We start from the raw sequence: 19047 nt of genomic DNA on the forward strand, positions 1-19047 counted from the left end.
CTGAAAAAGTGAAAAGCTGTAGAGTAAGAGGGCTGGAAGAGCTTAAAAAGATTTAAAAAGGCTGAAAACGTGAAAAGCTGTAGAGTAAGAGGGCACAAAAAGCTTAAAAAGGTGGAAAAAAAGCTGAAAAGCTGTAGAGTAAGAGGGCTGAAAGAGGTTAAAATGGTGAAAAAAGGCTAATAAAGGTTAAAAGTTAAAGGCTGAAAGAGCTTAAAAAGGTGAAAAAAGGATTAAAAGGATAAAAAGCTGTAGAGTAAGAGGGCCGAAAAAGCTTAAAAAGGTGAAAAAAGGATGAAAATGTGAAAAGTTAAAGGGTGGTTATTGCCCAAATATCTATATGTGGAGTGAGCAGGAGCAACCATCGAGCAAGCCAACAAGATTTCCTACATTTCTATGTATATATTGTCTATGTAAAGTAAAAGTTTTCCAGCTGCTCTCCACTCTAGCGATGATGTCACGCACTCTAGCTCACACAATACACATAGGAGAGCCAAAGATGAAAATGTCCCCAAACTCCTGCGATTTTTGAAAAACCTGTAATGGTTATTGCCCAAATATCTATATGTGGAGTGAGAAGAGACATGGCTGAACGCACTCGTGTTGTTTTTATTTCTTTAGAGTGAGAAATGAGGGCAGAAAAGCGAGAGACAAATCAGGTACTGTCTGCTCTCCTCCAGAAATGTAGCCTCAAAATTAACATTGCAGCTTATGGGGGAGCTGCTCGAGTTCTTGTCGCTCTCGGGCTTCTAAATCCGAAACTGTAAGTCCTACATCTGAAATATGACCATCAGCTGAAAGCCAACAAGTTTCCTACATTTCTATGCATATAATGTCTATGTCAAGTAAAATATATGAGATCCAAATTAAGCTGAAGAGAATTTTTTCTCCAGTTTTTGAAGCTGCTCTCCACTCTAGCGATGATGTCATGCACTCTAGCTGACGCAATACACACCCATTACAAAATGAGAAGACGGGCTAAAACAGATAAAAAAGATAGAAAAGCCAAAAGTAATAACAGTAATGTCCCTGAAAAGCTGAACATTTTGATGGTTGAATGGTTTCAAGAGCTCAAAATTTGTAGGAGGAGATACGTGCCGAAAAACGTACGAAAGAATAATAATAAATAAATTCCAGAAGAATTTGTGCGTAGAAGAACATATGTTGTGAATGCCTCCTGCATTCAAAACCAATTATCTAAAGGATTAAAAATGTTAAAAACACTATGAACTAGTGTTGTCACAATACCAAAATTATGACTTCGGTACGATACCTGCCTAAAATATCTCGATACCAATACTGAAACGATACCACGGCAGAAAACTCAAATATCATCAAAAGTCATGGTATTAGTATTCAGCATAAAAATAATTAACAATTTTATTTTATATACAATTAACAGTCTGGCAATTCATAAAATAAGATAATACTTTATTCATCCCACAAAGGACAAATTAGCAGTTTGCATTTCATGTTGATAAAATTCAAACCCTGGATTATTAGCCTGAAAAACTACATTAGTGCACTAAAGTACAACACAAATGACCCAGACCTGGTGGAGGTCTGTGCTCTAATAAGACCATATTCTAATAATATAAATTACAATAATATATTATAAATTATTGACAAAAATGTACATGCTATGATTATATTACTAGTACTGATTGACTTAAAATAGATAATTTGTAAGTGGTGATGTTGATCAGCATACTTGTGAACACCAGCGCATGTTATGGTAAAGTTGCGAAGTGTGAACGTTGCGTTTGCATACAGAGATGTGTGGAACCACATCGGACTGTTAAACAGTTAGCTTTACCCCTGACTGCCTCGTGCAACTCTGATGGTTAAAAAAAAGTTTGCTTGTCACAAAAAAAAACTTGCTTGACTTCCATCCGGGGGATATTATGTTATCTATCGCTAACCTGCAGCTCTTTGAACTGTTTGAACAAGTTCACATGTCTGTCAGCTAGATGTTTCGCTAAGTTGGACGTGTTGGCTCCCTTGGTCATTACGGATTTAAAGTATCGTTTACAGACGGGCTTTGTTGTGTCCGTGGGTTTGCCCTTACCAGTGTTTCCCACCCCGTCCCCCTTGAAAAACGTGAAAATCTAGGCCCCCCCTGCACACTTTCTCTGCACACTGTCGGATGCTATTTACATTTTAAACTTTTCATTCAAATAAGCTAACGTAGCTGCCACAGATGTTTATTTTCATCTATGAGACCTACATTTATCTTCCGAAATGAAGCTATCCAGTCAGTGTTTAATCTCCAAAAAGCTGCAGGTAAATTAATCGGCTCGTGTTCTTCTACCGGTATGACGGTGAAGTTTTGACCGCAGATCACCTCAGCAGACCCGGGCTGGGCTGCTCCCCCGCTCCGCTACAGGTGCGGCTGGTCTGGACTTCTCCCACCACGTCGGAGCAAATGTGCAAACAAGCGTTATTTGGATAAACTGGCGGCACAACGGGGAACTAAACGGCTACTTTCTCACACGAAAAGGCTTTAAAACCTGATGTTACCGGCGCTATAGCGGAATTTAAAACAGAGTTACGGCAGTTTCAAGTTAGCCATAGCAAGGGAAGGTTTGCTTCCTGTTTATAAAATAAAAGCGCAAATTCTATCCTTATGGTTTTCTTTATAATTAAAGGAAAACGGGTGTTTTATTTTTGTGAAAATGACCAGAAGTGCGTTACTTACTACGGCTGGCTTGGGTAGCGCCAAACTAATCAGAACAAAACTTTAAACAGCTGTTATTATTATGTTATGTAAGCCAGCTTGTATGATCCTTGCAAGATAGCAAGTCAGCTGGCCTTGTATTGATGGCTAAATTTTTATATATATATATATATATATATATATATATTTTTTTTTTTTTTTAAATTCAGGAATGTTCTGTAGGATCTGCCAGACTCAAAAAATCCGCGAAGAGGGGTACCCAGACATGGCCATTCATTGAGGCCCCATGTGTGTCATACAGGAAGGACAAGCTGGACAGCATCTTGAGGCGTGTATGAGGATTTCGATCAGTGGCCCATCAGTGCAAGACTTCCCCTACGAGGAGGCTCTCAAAATCTTTTTCAGAAAACCAAGGAAAATCAAGTGCTCTGACAACAGCTGCACAATGTGCCATTAAGCCCAGCCCAGTCCAGTCCAAGCAGGCCCTGCCCTTCCCAGCCCCTACCTAACCTGTCCTGTCCAGCTCAGCCCCGCACAGCCCAGCCCTTCAATTAAGTGTTTGAGTGTTTCTGTTTTGTTAATGTTGTTCTTCTGTTGTGTTTTAATGAAATTAAATTGTTCTATTCATTACCTTGAGGTTTGAGGAGTCGCTGAATGTAAATTTTCAATGTAAAACATTTTCAGCCGGACGAAAAGTATTTTATATCCCTGAAGATATGTAAACTAAATTAAACATCTGCATGCACTGCATAGTAAACATCACATGTTGTAGATGTACAGGACATGAGGTGTGTGCTTGCTGTCTGTTTTACACATTTTTGACCAGGAAGACGAGCCTGTCTGCTTCCTCTGGTTTGAGTCAGGACCGGTTGCGGCTTTGTAGCACAAACCTGCGGTCGAACATTTTCAGCATGTGGCTGAACCTCCGGCTTTTCCACTGTATATACGAGCAGCATGTCTTTAGCGATATGCAACGTGACTGCATCCATAACAGCTGTCCACCGGGCCGCTTTCTTGTCATACGGGACACAATTATTACATGATTCCGCTAATGTTGGCTGCTTTATAGCGGGTGTTTGTGGGCTCCCGCGGTTTTCTCGTAGTGAACAACAAGTGTCCCACTGTGATCCAGGCGTCTATTTGAGATGCTGACATAAATGGGTCGGTCCGCTGCCTTTAGTTGCAAAAGCCTTTGAACAAACTTTGCAGCGGACGGTGGTTTGTTCGAGGTCCGACGCTACAGAACCAAACTACTAACGAGACAGTGACTTTTTAGGAACGAACTCTTGGCTCACTGCATGTTGTTTGTTTCTCTGTGGAAAGTCAATGCAAGGAGGGCGGAGCCGACTATGGACTACGGGAGCCCGTAAGGAGCGGCGGCGGAGCAAGTTAAATAAAACATCTATTTTCATTTTTTAAAATCGTCCTAAAACAAAAACTCGAATTAATCGAGTTTGCAGATTTATCGCCCAGCCCTAAGCAAAGGGATGTGCAGATTGTACAGCAGGTATTCTTCACTGTACACTTTGCAAGGATAGAATTAAACCATCAAACTCAGACCAGGGGAGATTTATTCTTTCTAACAGGATGGTCTGAACCATACCTTGAGTACGAAGGTCCGTTCAGGTGTCTTGATATGGAAGGTGCCCTTCTCAGCCTTTAGTGGGTAGGTAAATGTAGCACTGCAGAGCTCCACCCGGCCCAGCGGCATCACATCCTGCGGCGTGCGGTAGTAGAACAGCTGGTTCTTCTTCTCCTCGTGGGTGAACCAGCGCAGCTTCCAGGCCTTCAGAGGCCCCCCCTGCTTCTGCAGGAAGCCACACAGTTTGGGGTCACTTGAAGAAGAATCCGGAGGGTGGGGCTGCACCTGGTCACAGAACACCTCAATGGTGAGGGGCGGAGCCAGGGTTGACACTGTAGTCAGATGGACTGCAGGAGGAGGAGGAGTTGTGTTCAGGTGAGGAGGATCTCCTTGGTCATGATGCCTCTCATCTGTGGGTACAGTGAATTTCTCTGGAGGTGGATCCTGTTGGTTTTGCTGGTCTTTGGACTCTTGCAGGTGGAGGTTGTTCTGGTTTGGTTCTTTGAAGGTTGAAGCGAAAACAGTTGCATCCTTTAAGGGAGGATGAGGAAGAGGAGGGTCCTCTTCAGTTTTTCGGTTTGTGAGACAAAGATCTTCCTGTTGTCGGTGTTCCTGAGAATTGGCTCGTTCTTGTTCTAGTCTATCACAAAAAGGATCTCCTGGTTTCTTCAGATCTGTATGAAGAGGATCTGGTTTTGGTTGATCTGTTGAAGGAGAATCTTTTGTTTCCTTTTTATTTATCACAGCTGAATGTCCCAGTTGCTGTTGATCTTTAGGAGGAGGATCTAGTTCTGTTCGTTCTGGTTTAGGGTTTTCTGGTTTTGGTTGATCTGCATTTGTTTCATGTTTTGGAGCAGTCTGATCTTCTGCTTTTAGTTGAGCTGTCTGAAAATATTTTTTTGTTTTCTGCTTTTCTGTTGGGGGATCTTTGTGATTTGTATGTTTATTGAGAACCCACTGGTCAGGTTCTTCTGCAGTTTGCTGCGTCTCCGCATGAATCTGGTGTTTCTCTGCAGGAGGACTTTGGTGTTTTTCAGCAGGAGGACTTTGGTGTTTTTCAGCAGGAGGACTCTGGTGATCCTTAGCAGTAGGACTCTGGTGAGTTTCTTCAGGAGGACTCTGGTGTATCACGGCAGGAGGACTCTGGTGTTTCTCAGCAGGAGGACTCTGGTGTTTCTCAACAGGAGGACTCTGGTGTTTCTCAGTAGGAGGACTCTGGTGTTTCTCAGCAGGAGGACTCTGGTGTTTCTCAGCAGGAGGACTCTGGTGTTTCTCTGCAGGAGTTCTCTGGTGTTTCTCAGCAGGAGTTCTCTGGTGTTTCTCTGCAGGAGTTCTCTGGTGTTTCTCAGCAGGAGTTCTCTGGTGTTTCTCTGCAGGAGTTCTCTGGTGTTTCTCAGCAGGAGGACTCTGGTGTTTCTCTGCAGGAGTTCTCTGGTGTTTCTCAGCAGGAGGACTCTGGTGTTTCTCTGCAGGAGTTCTCTGGTGTTTCTCAGCAGGAGGACTCTGGTGGTTCTCTGCAAGAGGAATCTGGTAGTTCTCTGTAGGAGGACTCTGGTGGTTGTCTGCAGGATTCTGGTGTGTCTTTACAGGATTCTGGTGTTTCTCTACAGGACTGTGGTGTATTTCGGCAGGACTCTGGTGGTTCTGGGACTGGGACAGACTGACTGACTTTCCTCTCTGCTCCCCCTCCTCCTCAGAAGCTGAGATCCAATCAGCTGGTTGAAGCGCCTCCTCGTTAGTGTAGGCAGGAAGCAAGCAAGACAAGGCAGCGCTGGGATTTCCTGTCGAGCCGCCTCCATTCATCCTCCTAAAAAAAAGAGGAGAGAGGAGGAGGAGGAAGCTTTAATGATGTGGCTATGATCATTTTAATGTTGGTGGAAATGATGAGACAGAGTTTGTTTGGATATTGAGGCCAGAACAGTAGTCACATTAAAACACAGATTAAAAAGTTTATTCCATGAATCTTCACCACAGCACAGTTTCTCAGAGCAACATGTCAGCTTTATCACAAGAGCTACTTCTCTCCTCCTGTGAGACAGTTTCAAGATACATTTTATTCTTGTAAATGTGACATCCAGAATCTCTCTGACCCAGGACAACCCTCACTCTATCTAATAGTTTAAACAAACAAAAAAATCTGTTTCATGAATAAATATATAGTGAAATAATCATTTGCTGACTTTATTGATGGCTGTTGTTTTTTTGTAATTTTTCTCATTGTGAGTATTAAAGATTTTCACTGCAGGACTGACTTCTTCAGCTGTCCGTCACCCTCAGTGAACACCAACAAGCTCTGAAGGTTCAGAGGAAGTTATTTCCACAGTAATGACACATAATGACAGGAAGTGGCAGCATAACACCCTCCTGACAAACACATACGTGAGCACGTCAGTAAGACCCTCCCCAAACCCTGACTCTCCAACTGAACATGACCTGAACCTGATTCTGACCTGAACCTGACTCTGACTCTGACCTGAACCTGGGTCTAACCTAAACTTGAACCTGACCTAAATCTGACCTGAACCTGACTCTCACCTGATTCTAACCAGGGTTGAGTTGGACATAAGTCAGGGATGAGTCAAATGTTGCACTAACTTCTCTGAGTATCTTCAGGTTTTACTGTCAGCCAGAACAGCTTGTCCTTCATTGTTGACAGAGGACCTGCAGACAGAATTCAGGGCAGAAAACCCAATGTCACCTTCTCTGCTTGTTTTTCAGTTACAAAGAAGAATTTGATCTTTTTTATATATATTCCACGTCTCAGGACACTGTATGGGGCCAGAACAGTGACTTTAAAATTTGGCATCCAAAAAAAAAAATTGGCATTGAAAACAAAACCAGTTGTTATGAGAGCAGCTAAGAGTGAAGAGTATATTCCTTTAAGAGAGAGAGAGCAAGGTGATGACGTGATGACATCATCGTCGTGTGCGAGCGACTGCGTTCTGGATATATGTGTGTGTGTGATCCGGAGCGGGAGACACGAGTGAGAGACCGGAGCAAGTTAGCAGACGTAAATGAGTTTGACTGTACCGGAAGAAGTGTTCGGGTTATGTGTTGTTGCAATAAACACACAGCATAAGAAGGCAAGACGTGTCCGTCCATCTGTTTACCTGCCGTGTGCAATTAATTGGGTAACTGAACCTGAAGCAAAGTGAGCCCAGCTACTCCTTCAGCCCTGGAAGACAACAGAGTGCCTTCCCCTACACCCCCTTACTACGGTCAGGGAGCAGAGTAGGAAAGTTCAACACTGGCGACCACGAAGGGACTCTCAAGTCTAAATAAACGGCAGTGGTGAGCGTTAAACACTGAAACTGACACGGACAATAATTGCTATCAATTAGCAAGTTTCCGAGCCAAGATGCTAAGTAAAATGGCGGCCGCTAGCCGACGTCCTGCTAACGTAAACACAAGTGATGCTCCTGGGAATGTAACAAATTACTCCAACCCGTTTATGACGTTGACTGCAGTTGGAGGACAGCAAGGGGAGTGTGTTAGTGAACTGAATAAAAGACATGGAAATACAAATCCCTTTCTCTGTGAAGAGGAGCCATTTGAAATGCAGCAAGGAGGGACACAAATGCCATATGAGCCCAAGTTTTCAAGCACCAACCCCTTTGTCGATAAAAAGTACTGCTTCCATGATTGTGATATATTGAATCAAGCCCCATGCCACCATGTGTATAAACCCCAAATACAGCCCCAGCCATTAAAGCTGCAGCAGGCAGCTACATCCCCAGCTGCTGCACTCGTAAACCCTTTCTCCTCTGCCCATATGAGGAGCTTCTGCCAGAGTACACCAGTCCCATGTCACCCCCCATGCCCCACATGCCCAGGGCTGCAGGCCTTGTGCTGTAGCCTGCCATTAGACCTCGACTGTGAATACTTACCTGAGCAGAATCCCGGTCCAACTATGCAGCTGAAGAGCCCTCCCCCTAAACCTGTGAGGCCAAAATCACGTACACGTTACCAGATCACGTCAGACAGCGAGGATGACTATGATCAGAGAGAACGAGTCCCAACCTTACGTCCTGGTCAGTATGATGGCACCACCCCATGGAAAGAGTTCCTACATAGATTTGAAAGTTGTGCTAAAGCTAATTGCTGGTCAGAGAAGACAAAGGCGATACAGTTAAAGTTCTGCCTGGTGGGTGCAGCAGGAGCAATCGTGCACAGAAATCCCCGCTCTTCACAGTGGGATTACTGCCGCCTGGTGGAGGAATTGGAAACTGCATACGGCCCCTCTTCAGAGCATGCAGCTGCAGTAGCTGTTGAGCTGAGACAGCGGGTCCGCAAACCAGGTGAGGCTCTTCATGTTTTGAGAGACGACATTTATGGGAAAGTGTCTGTGGCCTACAGCAATAGGACTGAGACTGAGCAAGACGCCATAGGCGTTGAAGTTTTCACCAATGCTGTAAGAGATGCTGAAGTGGTACAGAAACTGTTAGAGAAACGGCCCCAGACCCTAGCCCAAGCCTATAACATAGCCCATCGTCATGAGACCACCAAGCGGGCAGCATATATGTATATATATGTTACGGGCCTCATGCACTCAGGGGCACACACCATGAATGAAAAGAGGACCCGCACCGCTGTCATCAGGGAAGGTGCAGCGGAGGAGCAGATAGAGACTCCTGTAGCCCTGCAAGCAGCCAGATGGGAACCTAGACCCCTTAACCCCAGTTCATATTTCCAACAAATCTCCCTTGACTTGAAAAATGAGGCATATAAGGGGAGAGGCCGTAAAAACACAAACTGGGAGGAGATTCGTTGTCACAACTGCTCAGGCTTGGGTCACATGAGGAGAAACTGCCCCTCACCAAAGAATACTAACAAGACCCAAATTCCAACAGTTTCCCCCAAAACCCAAAACCCTGCTGTGCTTCACCTTAAAGCGCCAAGTCAAGAAATGAGTATTCACATGAGAGTGCACGACCTGGATGTGCGTGCTGTGTTGGACAGTGCAGCTCAGAAAAGTGTGTTGCCGCTGTGCTATTACAACGCTTTCCACCCAGCCGAGCAGCCTTCTCTCCAGCCTTCCATCACAAAGACTTTGCTTGGTATCGGGCCTGGTGACGTGCCTGTGCTCGGTGAGGCTCACATCCCTGCCCTGATCAACAGCCATGAAGTAACTGTGCATTTCCTGGTGGCCGATGTAGCTACCAACGATGCTCTGCTGGGCCACCCATTCTTGGTCCAAGCCAAAGCACACCTGGACTATGAAAATCAGAGAATAATGCTCTTCCGTGAGACAGTACCTTATTTCCAGGAGGAAAAAAGTTCAAGAGCAAATGCAGTGAGAGTATCCCGAACTGTGGTGCTGGAGCCTGGTCAAGAGTATCTGGTGAGAGGACATACCTGCAGGGGGGAACAAGTTAGAGGGGAAGTAATGCTGAGCCCCACCAAGGGCTTTGTTGAAAAACATAAACTGTTAGTCGCTCGTGTCCTGGTGGATGCCCAGCCCTCCAAAGCTGTGCCTCTCCGGTTTTTTAACCCTGGCAATGCTGTTATTACTATAAAGAAAGGGGCCATTGCGGGGTTTCTCCATCCTGCCAAAGCTGTGCAGTCTACGGAAGCCACGGATCAGATGGAGCAGGCTGTCAGCAGCACCCCTGCTGTTCCCCCTCACCTACAGGAGCTCTATGCCCAGAGTTCCACTGAACTGAAACCGGAAGAACAGCTCCAGCTATCCCGGCTCCTGCGCACCTATGAGGGGGTATTCTCTACTGGCCCCAGTGACCTTGGCCGCACCGGCCTGGTGCAGCATGATATTGTAACCCGGCCTGGGGTTCCAGTCAAGCAGCCGCTAAAAAACAACAAAGTGCTGACCAGCAAATTCAAGAAGGCTTGGAGGCAGGGGTGGCCCGCCGCAGCCATAGCAGTTGGGCATCCCCCAATAGTGATGGTGCGTAAAAAGGACGGGACGTACCGTCTCTGCATAGACTATAGAGCCCTAAACGACGCCACCATCAAGGACGCATATCTGCTGCCTCGCATCCAAGACACACCCGACACCCTCTCCACTGCCAAGTGGTTCAGCACACTGGACCTTGCCTCTGGCTACTGGCAGGTTGAGTTAACCCCCAGGGCACGGAAAGCAGCTGCTTTCTGCAGCAGGAAAGGGCTTTTCGAGTGGAATGTCATGCCGTTTGGACTATGCAATGCACCGGCGACATTCCAGCGATTGATGGACCGTGTCCTGGCTGGTATGCAGTGGGAGACCTGCCTAGTTTATCTGGACGACATCATTGTGCTAGGCAGGGATGTGCCGGAGATGCTGCAGCGTCTGGCCCAGGTTTTTGACCGTCTCCGTCAGGCCAACCTCAAATTAAAACCAGCCAAATGCTGTCTCTTCCGCCGCCAGGTGGCCTACCTGGGCCACGTCATTTCAGAGGATGGCGTGGCCACTGACCCCAGCAAGATTCAGAAGGTGAAGGAGTGGCCAACGCCTGCATCAACCCAGGAGGTCCGTCAGTTTGTCGGCCTTGCTTCATACTATCGGCGTTTTGTGAAGGACTTTGCAGCTGTGGCTGAGCCCCTCCATGCCCTTAATAAGAAATATGCCCGGTTCCAATGGAGTGCAGAATGCCAGGCAGCGTTTGATGAACTTAAACACCGGCTGACCACAGCCCCTGTCCTGGGCTACCCACTCGACCATGGTGGCATGATACTGGACACTGATGCGAGTGATGTGGGCATTGGTGCCGTGCTCTCACAAATCCAGCAAGGCAGAGAGCGCGTGCTGGCTTATGGGAGTCGCAAGCTGTCAAAAACTGAGCAGAATTACTGCACCACACGGCGTGAACTGCTGGCTGTGGTGGAGTTCACAAGACATTTTCGGCAGTATCTCCTTGGGCGGCCCTTCGTTGTGCGCACAGACCACAGCAGCCTTCGGTGGCTTACAAGGCTGAAGGAGCCTGAAGGACAGCTCGCCAGGTGGTTGGAGAGGCTTGCGGAATACGACTTTGAAATTGTCCATCACCCCGGCCGATTGCACACAAATGCTGATAGCCTCTCTAGGAGACCATGCCACCAGTATTGTCCCTGCAAGCTTTTGGACCCCTCTCTTCACCCAGAGAAAGTCAATCATCAGGCTGTGCAGTGTGACTTGGACTCAGATATCAGCCAGGTGATGTTGAGTCCAGTGGGGGTAGGGGGACACACAGCTCCCCCAGCAGTAACTTTGGTGGGGGGAGACGAAACTTCCCCAGGGGATGTGAACAGCTCAGGGCTCGCTGAAGGAATCTGCAGGACTAAAACAAACAACTCTGAACTGTTCAGTGGTTGGTCTCCAGAAGAACTGCGGCAGGCTCAGGGAACTGATCCGGATATTGCAGTTATCAGAGCATGGATGGAGGCCAGTGAAGAACGGCCACCCTGGCTGAAGGTTTCAGCATGCAGCCCGGCTACAAAGACATATTGGAGCCAGTGGAAGCGGCTGTACTTCAAAGACGGCATACTGGTCAGACGCTTCTACTGTCTGGACGACACCCAGTTCTACCCGCAGGTTGTGCTGCCTAAGGCCTTTTGGTCCGACGTCATGAGACAAATGCACGAGGGGCAAGTAGGTGGACTTTTTGGGGTGGAAAGGACTGTGGCCCGCCTACAAACCCGATACTACTGGTACAGAATGAGAGAGGATGTTGCCCTCTGGTGCAGCACCTGTACCAGCTGCGCAGCCAAAGCCAGGCCCCGTAAGACACCACAAGCACCCATGGGCACTGTCAGAGTTGGAGCCCCCATGGAGCGCATCGCCTTGGACATCATGGGGCCACTGAATGAGACAGAACGCAAACAGTCGTTTGTGCTAGTGATACAGGACTATTTCACAAAGTATGTGGAAGCTTATCCCCTACCTGACCAGCAGGCTGTAACTGTGGCTAGAGTGTTGGCCTCAGAGTGGGTGTGCCGTTATGGAGCGCCACAGACGCTGCACAGTGACCAAGGCCGTAATTTCGAATCAGAGGTGTTCCAAGAAATGTGCAAGCTGTTTGGCATCGAGAAAACACACACCACACCTTTTCGACCTCAGTCTGATGGCCAAGTCGAGAGATTCAATGCCACTTTGCAAAAGATACTGGCTACAACAGCCGAGCGCTGCCACTGGGACTGGGACCTCATGATCCCTTATGCTGTCATGGCCTACAGAGCAACAAAGCACAGCGCAACTGGTTTCACTCCCAACTTCATGATGTTTGGCCGGGAAGTGAGGGAACCTGGTGGCCGGCCTGCCTCCAGGCACTGATGCAGCTCTATCAGCCCCTGAATTTGTCAAACAGACCAGAGAACGCCTGGAGCTGGCTCATCAAATTGCCAGGGAGGCTCTCGGTGAGTCTGTACAATGTGCAAAGAGACAATATGACAAAAACTGCTGCCGCACACAGTACCAGGTTGGCGATGCCGTGTGGTACCTAATCAAGGGTACGCGGAAAGTCAAGAACAAAGTCAAAAAGTTCCTCCCATCATATGAGGGACCTTATTTCATCCTGGGACATCTGGATGATCTGGTGTATCGCATCCAGAAAGGCCCAAAGGCCAAGGTGAAAGTGGTTCACCATGACCAGCTGAAGCCCTACCGCTGCCGCGACCCACTGGACAACACCTGGGCTCTGGAGCAGGCCCAGAGTTGGACACCTATGGAGGTGTCACCCCCAGCATTGGACGTGGATCCTGCAGGCCCTACCCTGGGTCTGGCTCAACTGTTCGACAGCACTGACTCTGCAGCTGAAGAGGGTCCCAGCTGCACCTCATCAGATCCAGTCACAGCACTTCTCCCCTCCACCCTGCCTCCGGACTCTATTGTTTCCGGGGACTCTCAGGATAGTGGGGGTGGGGTGGCGGAGCAACGCCAACAGAGCCGTCCTTCCCAAAAGCCACACCGCCGGCGAAGGCCACCCGTCTGGTTTGGTGAGTGGGTTGGTTGAATCCACCATTCATGGACAATGTTCATAAACAGTTTAAAAAAAAAAAAAGAGGTTCACAGATTGTAAGCACTTAAGCCAAAAGAGTTCCGAGAATGGAGTGTTTAAACATTTACATTGTGATTAAGTTGCACTTCTGGTGTTATTTTTGCCGTTAAGATGAAATGTTGAGGGGTACAGACATTCACTTTGAAATATTCTGCTAACATGGAGCTTCAGATGGGATGGTCTTGACTGTATACTAGGTGTCCTTAATGTTTTCCTTTCGTTTCAGGTTTCATGCTCTTCCATAGAAAAAAAATGTTGTACAATGTGTGCTGTTATGGAGTGGAATTATGTGAATTGCCATCCATAGTGGGGGTAGTGTTATGAGAGCAGCTAAGAGTGAAGAGTATATTCCTTTAAGAGAGAGAGAGCAAGGTGATGACGTGATGACATCATCGTCGTGTGCGAGCGACTGCGTTCTGGATATATGTGTGTGTGTGATCCGGAGCGGGAGACACGAGTGAGAGACCGGAGCAAGTTAGCAGACGTAAATGAGTTTAACTGTACCGGAAGAAGTGTTCGGGTTATGTGTTGTTGCAATAAACACACAGCATAAGAAGGCAAGACGTGTCCGTCCATCTGTTTACCTGCCGTGTGCAATTAATTGGGTAATTGAACCTGAAGCAAAGTGAGCCCAGCTACTCCTTCAGCCCTGGAAGACAACAGAGTGCCTTCCCCTACGCCCCCTTACTACGGTCAGGGAGCAGAGTAGGAAAGTTCAACACAGTACTGAAAAAGGAAACATTGTCATTGAAACATTTGTATTGAAAACAGTTGTATTGGCATTGAAACAAGTATTGGCACTGAAAAAATAAAGTAATTCAAATAATTCAAATCCGAAAATCTTATCATTTTATTTTATTGGGATTTTTTTGTATTTTTCAATGACAAATCTTCAGATTTTTTCTTCATGTCACTTTTTTTTCAGTGACAGATTTTTTTTACAATGTCAGTTTTTTTTCAGTGTCACTGATTTTCAGTTTCAACTTTCTGTCACTGTTTTGGCGTCGAGAGGGAGGGGCCTGAGGGGAGGGGGGGCTGGACGGTCCAGCCAGAATACCGTTGTAGCCACCTGTCTCTGGGCAACACAGAGTCCAACTACCTCCCGGACTTTTCTTCAAGCTCTCTCCTGATGTGTCCAAGTCTCTGTGTAGCTGGTTCTGTCCCGGAGCTCTCTACATGCATATGTAGGGCCCTATGATTTCCGCGATCACGGAATCGCGGACAGAATCGCGGAATTGGCAGATTAAAATGGAATCTACTTTTTAACGCGGAATACCGCTGAATTTGACATAATTTCACTGAAATGTTGTTCTCGTGTGGAAGAGGAACGTTTGTCTGGGGAAAACTGCACGGGGGGAACCAAATCTGGGTGGCACAACAAGTCATCGCCGCCCCCCTCCCCACAGACTGAGCTCCCCCGTCAAAACAATGTAAGCATGGCGAAGCGGAAGCTCACGGCTCCGTCTTTGTCGGCGTAAAAGCTGAGAAACTTGACATTAACCCCTCAGTACAGAGCCGAGCAGTTCCCGAACGACTTGTATGTGTTAGGTGAACTGTTGTTTTGCAAAGAAGCAGACCTGAAAAATCGTAATTAAAGGTGTATGTAACGTTAATGCGTTAGAGTTAGCCACCTGTCCGATTTATATTATCGGCATATAATACCAGAGTGACTGTTAACTGCTGCTAACAGTAGCTGCTGTTAGCTAGCTAGCCCCGTTAGCCACAGCCCTGTTAGCTGACTCTGCCTGGGCTGGGAGGCTTTTCTGGATCTGCCTGAGAGCTGACCATGTTTTTATTCAATGAAACCCATAAAAACACAAAATATACTACTGTATGAAGAATCAAATGTTTTTGATGCACTTTACTGTACTTTACGGTACAGTATTGAGGAAATATGTTTGTCACCTCAATTCATTTAAGGTAATTTCTATTTAATTTGTGTACATTTTTGTCATTTACATTAAAAACACACTGTTTTTGGTAGTATAATAAGAGTAAATCGGGATTCCCAAAAATTAAAACGGAAAAAACGGAATTAGGGAAAAAATAAAACGGAATTTGGGAAAAAATAAAACGGATTTTATAGGGCCCTACATATGGAGTGTAGTAGTAGTACCGGGCGCCGAGCACGGAGCATTAGCCACGTAGCACAACAGTAGAACAGCCTGTCGCTCTGAGCCGGGGCTGCAGCGCCGACAGCAGCGCTCAGACTGCTCCCCGAGCTCTGTAACACCGCACCGCTACCGGAGACCGGAGACCAGAGACCAGAGCTCTCCTAACTCAGTTCATGTGAATAATATCACTATTCCTACAATGACTCCTTTGAGTCGAAACGAATAAACTCAAAAAGTCAGTATGCGGGTAAAGTCAGCTGTGATTGTGCTACTGTGGTTCATAGTAAAGTACAACAGACGGCTGTAATCAAGTAACAGACACATATTTTCATAACTGACAGACTTTTCTTCAAGCACTCTCTTTTATTGTCCGGTCTCTGTATGCGTGTACAGCGGTGCGGTGGCACAGAGCTCGGGGAGCAGATGGAGCGCTGCTGTCGGCGCTGCAGCCCCAGCTCGGAGCAACAGGCTGTTCTACTGTTGTGCTAACTGTGGCTAATGCTCCGTGCTCGGCGCCCCGGTACTACTACCACACTCCATATGCATGTAGAGACCAGGGGCCTCATTTATAAAACTGTGCTTAGGATTGACGTCAAAAGGTTGCGTATGCACGGAACACAGAAACGTCACACAACGTCCTATGCCGATTTCCCTTTATAAATCACACTCCACTCTAAATGTGGCGCACCTGTGTGCGGGTCATACCACGCCTATATTTGCCTATGAATATTGAGAGAAACGCCCTTAATTAATATTCATTCATGACTGAAAGCATGCCGAAAGCAGAGAGAAAGGCAAAGAGGTGCAGTTCCACCCAGTTTGAGGTGGAAGTTCCTGTCGAGGAGGTGGAGAAGAGGAAGGCTGTATTATTTGGTGGACAGTGTTGGGTCGGGTCACCAATGCCAAAAAGGCTCTAGAGTGGCAGCATGTGGCAGACAATGTAAATGCTGTTGCCTCAGAAGGTTGGAGTGTGGCTGAAGTGAAAAAAAAAGTGATCAGGCGTAAAAGTGGAAGCAAAAAAGCGCCTGGCGTCACACAGGCAGAGCGTCTGTGTGACGGGCGAGGGAACGGGCCAACCGGAGCTCACCCCGCTGGATGAACAACTGGCAGGGATCATCAGGGAATCCCTCCTGAGTGACGTGGTGATGGAGGTGGAGGGGGACACCGGTGCCGTCCCAAATCATTCTCACTCGGTGCTCTTATAGCAACTTGAGTGCAGTTAGTGGCACCGATTAAATTTGGGAAACCGGACATTGCTGGAAATTGCGCATTTTTATTTGCCTGTTCACCGTATAAGGAAACTTTATGTACTGCTGCCACAAACCAATTATACCTCCTAACACGTCTGGCATAACACGGCTAAAGGTTGGCTGGGATATCCCTGACCTGTCAGCCAATTCCCTCTGGAATGTGCCGGTTGAAACCCGAGTGTTGTGAGCACTTGAAGCGGGACCGGCACGGCGTGGTTTCTGCGGGTGCTCCTCTCTAACGCTGGGCCCAATACCGCACATAGATCCAAGAGGACAGCTCGTGGGAGTCGGAAACGGCTCATCAGCCAATCATCACTGTTGGCCAGTGGATCTTGCTGTTCTCTGAAGTTCCGCTCCCTCCATATCCTTACGTTTGCCACATGCTCCAACAGTGCCAAAGCAGCCATTGTGCGCCATAACGCATTGTAAATACATGCCTTTGTATGCCCATCTATTAGGTAATATCTGCTACACGTGTGAGAATAACCCTGACTGACTAACAGTCCTTCAGACTAACATTATAAGATAATTATAGTCTTTATCTGTATGGCAACAAAACACAGTTACAAAGTGTTTTATGCGTTATGCATTGAAAACGGAGATTGAACGAAATGCGCTATATGGTATAGGATATTAATATATTAAACTGCATTCATATCAGTGTAAACGTAATTTGCTCTATTGTTGTCTTACTTTTGTCATAAATCATATGTTTTCCGTGTGCACTCCAGGGAGTTTGTTTATTCATTGTAGAAATAGTTTTTTTTTAAATACATTTCTTGCAAATAAACTGTTCATAAAAGGTAATATTACTATTTATTTTACACAATCAGTATCAGTTTCACACAGTTTCTCCCATTTCTTTCTTCTGCCATCAGTGGCGCAGTTTCTCCTTACCCCAGTTATGTGCGTACGCATGGGTCAGAGTTGGCGTGGAGAACCGCACATTTTCCCGTCAAGTTCTCTTTTTTTAAATCCCACGGTGTGCGTAGAGAGTTGCGTACGCCGTCTTTTGTGCGTACGCAACGTTTATAAATTAGGCCCCTGAGCTCAGGAGCTCCGGGACAGAACCAGATACACAGAGACTAGGACACATCAGGAGAGAGCTTGAAGAAAAGTCCACGAGGTAGTTGGACTCTGTGTTGCCCAGAGACAGGCGGCTACAACGGTATTGTGGCTGGACCGTCCAGCCCTGCCTACCCGCAGGCTGCTTGCCATTACCTTCTCAAATGATATGCAAACCACGCTCTACTTGCCCCTCCCCTCAGGCCCCTCCCTCTCGACGCCAAAACAGTGACAGAAAGTTGAAACTGAAAATCAGTGACACTGAAAAAAAACTGACATTGTAAAAAAAATCTGTCACTGAAAAAAAAGTGACATGAAGAAAAAATCTGAAGATTGCCATTGAAAAATACAAAAAAATCCCAATAAAATAAAATGATAAGATTTTCGGATTTTAATTATTTGAATTACTTTCTTTTTTCAGTGCCAATACAACTGTTTTCAATACAAATGTTTCAATGACAATGTTTCCTTTTTCAGTACTGGCTTTGTTTTCAATGCCAATTTTTTTTTTGGATGCCAAATTTTAAAGTCACTGTTCTGGCCCCATAACACTGTTAAAGAACATTTTAATAACTGCTCAAACTTCAGAGTCAAGGTGTGTCTGCAGAGCACGAACACCTGCTCATCTGTCAGGACACTAAACCACAGCTGTCACATCTGTCACTGCATACATGCAATACATAGAGCCAGTGAGAGCACGCACGCGAGCGCACACACACACGCTGCTGAGCCTCAGCCTGTCCTGACCTGTTCAGAAACACACCCGAGTTTTTACCTTGGCAGCTGCAGCAGAAACAAAGTAAACTGAGAGCGAGACTCTGTCGGCTCTTCTTCTTCTTCTACTCCTTCTTCTTCTTCTACTCCTTCTTCTTCTTCTACTCCTTCTTCTTCTTCTTCGTGTCTCGGTCGGTCCTGTGTCCTGGACTTCTTTCTTCGTTCTCCGTCCCTCCCGCCGGTCACACTCGGCTCAACAACTCATCAAGGTACCGCGATAACACACACAACTTCCGTTCTTTCAATTTGAAAAAATACATTTTCAAAATAAAACCTAGATTTCCTATCGGTGTTATTATTCCTTCATGATGGTCATATTCAGTCAGCCAATCATAGTATTGATTCCATCCAGTGGTAATAACTAACTCGTAGACATTTACTCGACATTTACGTTACTTGTCTTAATACTTTAATTTCCTGCAGAACACAGTCTGAGGGGTCACAGCAGAGTCACTGTTCAGATTAAAGTAGCAGTCTGTAGAAATGTTCATGAGGCGAGAAAGATGTTCAAACAAACTGAATAATCAAACTCTCTTTGTTTCCATGACTGAATAAGCTGCATTAACACACTGACCTTAAAGTAGCATTACTGTGTTTATATGTGACGGCCCCTGCTTCTAGC

At 46.4% G+C, this 19047-nt stretch overlaps 1 protein-coding gene across 4 annotated transcripts in view; it reads right to left on the reverse strand.

The window, feature by feature from the left end:
- The window catches only part of tbc1d2 (TBC1 domain family, member 2), a 45797-nt gene extending 27164 nt beyond the window's left edge, over positions 1-18633 (reverse strand). For 3 of the 4 annotated variants that reach the window (XM_030395554.1, XM_030395556.1, XM_030395555.1), the window contains exons 1-2: positions 18427-18633; positions 4278-6063 (exon numbers count right to left, since the gene is read on the reverse strand). In XM_030395554.1, coding sequence (XP_030251414.1) covers positions 4278-6059 — 1782 coding nt within the window. In that variant the 5' untranslated portion in view covers positions 6060-6063; positions 18427-18633. Of the gene's footprint in view, positions 1-4277; positions 6064-18426 lie in introns of those variants that run through there. The other variant, XM_030395557.1, reaches the window with a different exon arrangement.
- Positions 18634-19047: the final 414 nt, after the last annotated feature.

Source organism: Sparus aurata, chromosome 18 (genome assembly GCF_900880675.1).
Source record: "Sparus aurata chromosome 18, fSpaAur1.1, whole genome shotgun sequence".
NCBI lineage: Eukaryota > Metazoa > Chordata > Actinopteri > Spariformes > Sparidae > Sparus > Sparus aurata.